Source organism: Trichechus manatus, unplaced genomic scaffold, assembly GCF_000243295.1.
Source record: "Trichechus manatus latirostris isolate Lorelei unplaced genomic scaffold, TriManLat1.0 scaffold00032, whole genome shotgun sequence".
NCBI classification, from domain to species: Eukaryota; Metazoa; Chordata; class Mammalia; order Sirenia; family Trichechidae; genus Trichechus; species Trichechus manatus.
This window is the reverse complement of record NW_004443968.1, coordinates 1,799,048-1,802,146: the sequence shown is the minus strand read 5'-3', so window position 1 is coordinate 1,802,146 and position 3,099 is coordinate 1,799,048. Positions and strand designations below refer to the sequence as shown.

Here is a 3,099-nt window from a genome sequence, read left to right as displayed (position 1 = left end):
ATGATGGGAAGAAACTGAGTCTAATCACCCTAGTATGCATTAACAACTTACATTCAACAGGACATGTTGTTCAAGGCCAATCTCTCCTCTTATGTTGTGAATTTTATTCATTCTTGCCTTCTCTAGGACCTTGTACATCAGGTACTGCCACTAGCCATCCTCCACTTCTACTGTCACTCTCCTTTTTACTACTGGCTTTTCCAAAAGTATACAGACATGTTCAAGACTCTCTCATCATCAAACCATAAATAAACAAAAAAGTTTATAGCCCTGTTGAACCTAAACCCTTTTCTAGCTATTGTTATTTTTTTATTTCTTTTCTTTACTTACCAAGCTTACCTAGATAAGCCTGGCTGTGGTTTATCCTTGCTGTCTCCACTTTTGCCTCCAACAAACTCACTCCTTGACCCAGTGCAACTTGTCTTCTGCCCCCACCACTGCTTCTATCCTCAAAAAGCCACCAAGGACTTCCTAATTATCTAGAATCAACATACATGAAAGCTAAGAGATTCTCTTACAGTTCACTTTCTGAAAGAATCTGAACATTCTGCAGTTTTAAAATTTATCCCATTTTAATTGCATTAATGCATGCATAAACAACCACCAAAATACATTTTGAAATAAAATGCTAATTATAACAAAAAGAAAAATAACACTGACCTGCATTGGCACAGGCTCCTTAAGATAATATCCTTCAACAATCTGTTCTTTTCGATAGTGATCTATGATGTCCCCAATGCTGTTAAAATAAAAATTACCAACACGGACGTAATTTGTCTCATAAAAAATATAAATCTTTAAAATAAACATAAATCCTGTTAGCAAGGATTATTAGCTTTTTTTCCCCAGAGCATACAACCCCAAATACATTAATAGAATATATGATCATAACAGTCACATTATCTTAGAAAAACAAGAATGTGTTCCCAATGTAAGTTTATAGTCAAAATAACTATAGCTAGAGACTGAACGTCCCATATACATCAAGCTGGCAGCCAAGTCAGCAATATCATACTCGAAGAGTCAATATACATGAGGAAAAGATTTAGTCTTTTTTTTTTTTACGAGAGTATTTTTGAGAGATTGAGAATGAAGAACTAACAAAGGGATGGCATTTATTTAGCAATTAGTGAATTCAGGTAAATTAAGTATTTTTGTTATTAAAACACTTACATATTCTGCTTTTAAAATAACCTGATGCAGTTAAGCCATAAAACATATGACTAGCAGGTAAAAGCAGAGAAAAAAAGAGCAGGAACTAATCTTACATGTAGGATTATCACTGCAGCAGTGAAGGCTTATTGACGATTTTGATAAAAAGTACTAAAAATTATTCCTTACTGTTAGCTGCCGACTCTTAGTATTTGGAAAATATTACAAATAACAGAAAACTGAGAACAAAAATTACAAAATTAAATGTTTTAACACAAATTTTGTTGTTGTTGTTGTTAGTTGCTGTCTGAGTGTGACCCTGTGTGTGCAGAGTAGCACTGTTGCTCCACAGAGTTTTCTGGAGGCAGATCAGCAAGCCTGTCTTCTGAAGTGCCTCTGGGTGGGTTTGAACCACCAACTTTTTGGTTAGTAAGTAATCCAGTACTTAACCATTTGCGCCACCCAGGGACTCTTCTATAATTATGTATGTTATGTATAATTATGTATGTTTCTCTATAATCAGTAGGCCGTTTATTGCCCTCCCTATTTAAATCCTAGAATTTGAAACCTTCCCTTATACACTGGAGGAATAGGTATTTTAGGGACATGTAGGAAATAACTGGAACCCTAGTGGCGTGGTGGTTAAGAGCTTGGCTGCTAACCAAAAGGCTGGCAGTTGAATCCATCAGCTGCTCATCGGAAACTCTATAGGGCAGTTCTACTCTGTCCTATAGGGTCACCAAGAGTCAGAATCGACTCAGTGGCAACGAGTTTGGGGATTTTTTTGTTTTATTTTTAGGAAATAATCACCAATACAGATATTGTTTAACCTGCCACTTAATTTTTTTCATAGTTCTTCCTACTGATACAGTAACTGGGGTATTTGAAAATATCTTTGCTATATTACAAAATTAACTGACACCAAATATAAATAATATTAAAAAGTAGAAGAAACTTGAAAAGATAACTAATAAACAATGAATACGAATGAACATGAACTAAATAGCAGAGTCAGCATTTAACACAGGGGCGGAAATAAAATGAGGCCAGTAAAAACGTTTTATCATAAAAAGGACAAGGAAGGAAATAAGTCTTTAAAGGAAAAATATAATACTTACCATATACAAACCCAAAAATATTAAAATAAAAACAAAAATCAGAAAAGAATGTATTTGAAGATAGCTAGATATCACCATAGATTATATGTTTTAGAGCAAAAAAAGACCAAATCTATGAAATTCAGTAAGTATAAAAGGTTTCTGGCTCAGTAATTGTAAAAATGCAATCAATCACTGTGGTCATGCCTCAATACTAAATATAATTATTAGCAGAATAGGATACTGTAGTGAAGTACAGTTTAGACTGCCCAGGAGCAAGCTTAAAAGTGCATGGCAACAAAAACGTCCATTCACGAAGTTTAAAAAAAAAAAAAAAAAGTCACTCTTCAATTTGTACAGCAGTCCCTCGATCCGTAGGGGTTGGTTCTTGGACCCCGCAGATACCAAAATCCAAGGACGTTCAAGTCTCTTATATAAAATGGTGTAGTATTTGCATATAACCCACGCACATCCTTCCCCAGGCCCCAAGGCACCCCTGAGTGCCAGGCTGCTATCCACACCAGCTCTGGGCAGTCCCGCCAGCAGCAGCAGAACCCTTGTGGCCCAGTCTCTGGACCCCAGCCCAGCTAAGGGAGCCCCCTATGGACCTGCTGGCTGCCAAGAAAGAGCTGAAGCAAGTGCTCCACCACCTGCAGCCTGGGTGCCATCTGGAGGCCCGTGAACTACAGCTCTGGCCAGGATATATCTAAATGATATTTAAACAATCTAAACAATAAATGATAATCACAATGGTGTTTCTTCCTAAGAATTATTTCATTACTGACATTAATGCTGAAACAAATATGTACTTCTAAAATAGTATTAAAACTGCCATTTTCCAGTGTTCGGA

General features: G+C 36.4%; 1 protein-coding gene across 1 annotated transcript in view; it reads right to left on the bottom strand.

Annotated features, from left to right (window-relative positions):
- Nucleotides 1-3,099, bottom strand: part of RASA1 (RAS p21 protein activator 1) — a 123,006-nt gene that overhangs the window by 35,169 nt on the left and 84,738 nt on the right. The window contains exon 9 of the mRNA XM_012555158.2: nucleotides 661-739. Within this exon, the coding sequence (XP_012410612.1) occupies nucleotides 661-739 (79 nt within the window). The remainder of the gene's footprint in view (nucleotides 1-660; nucleotides 740-3,099) is intronic.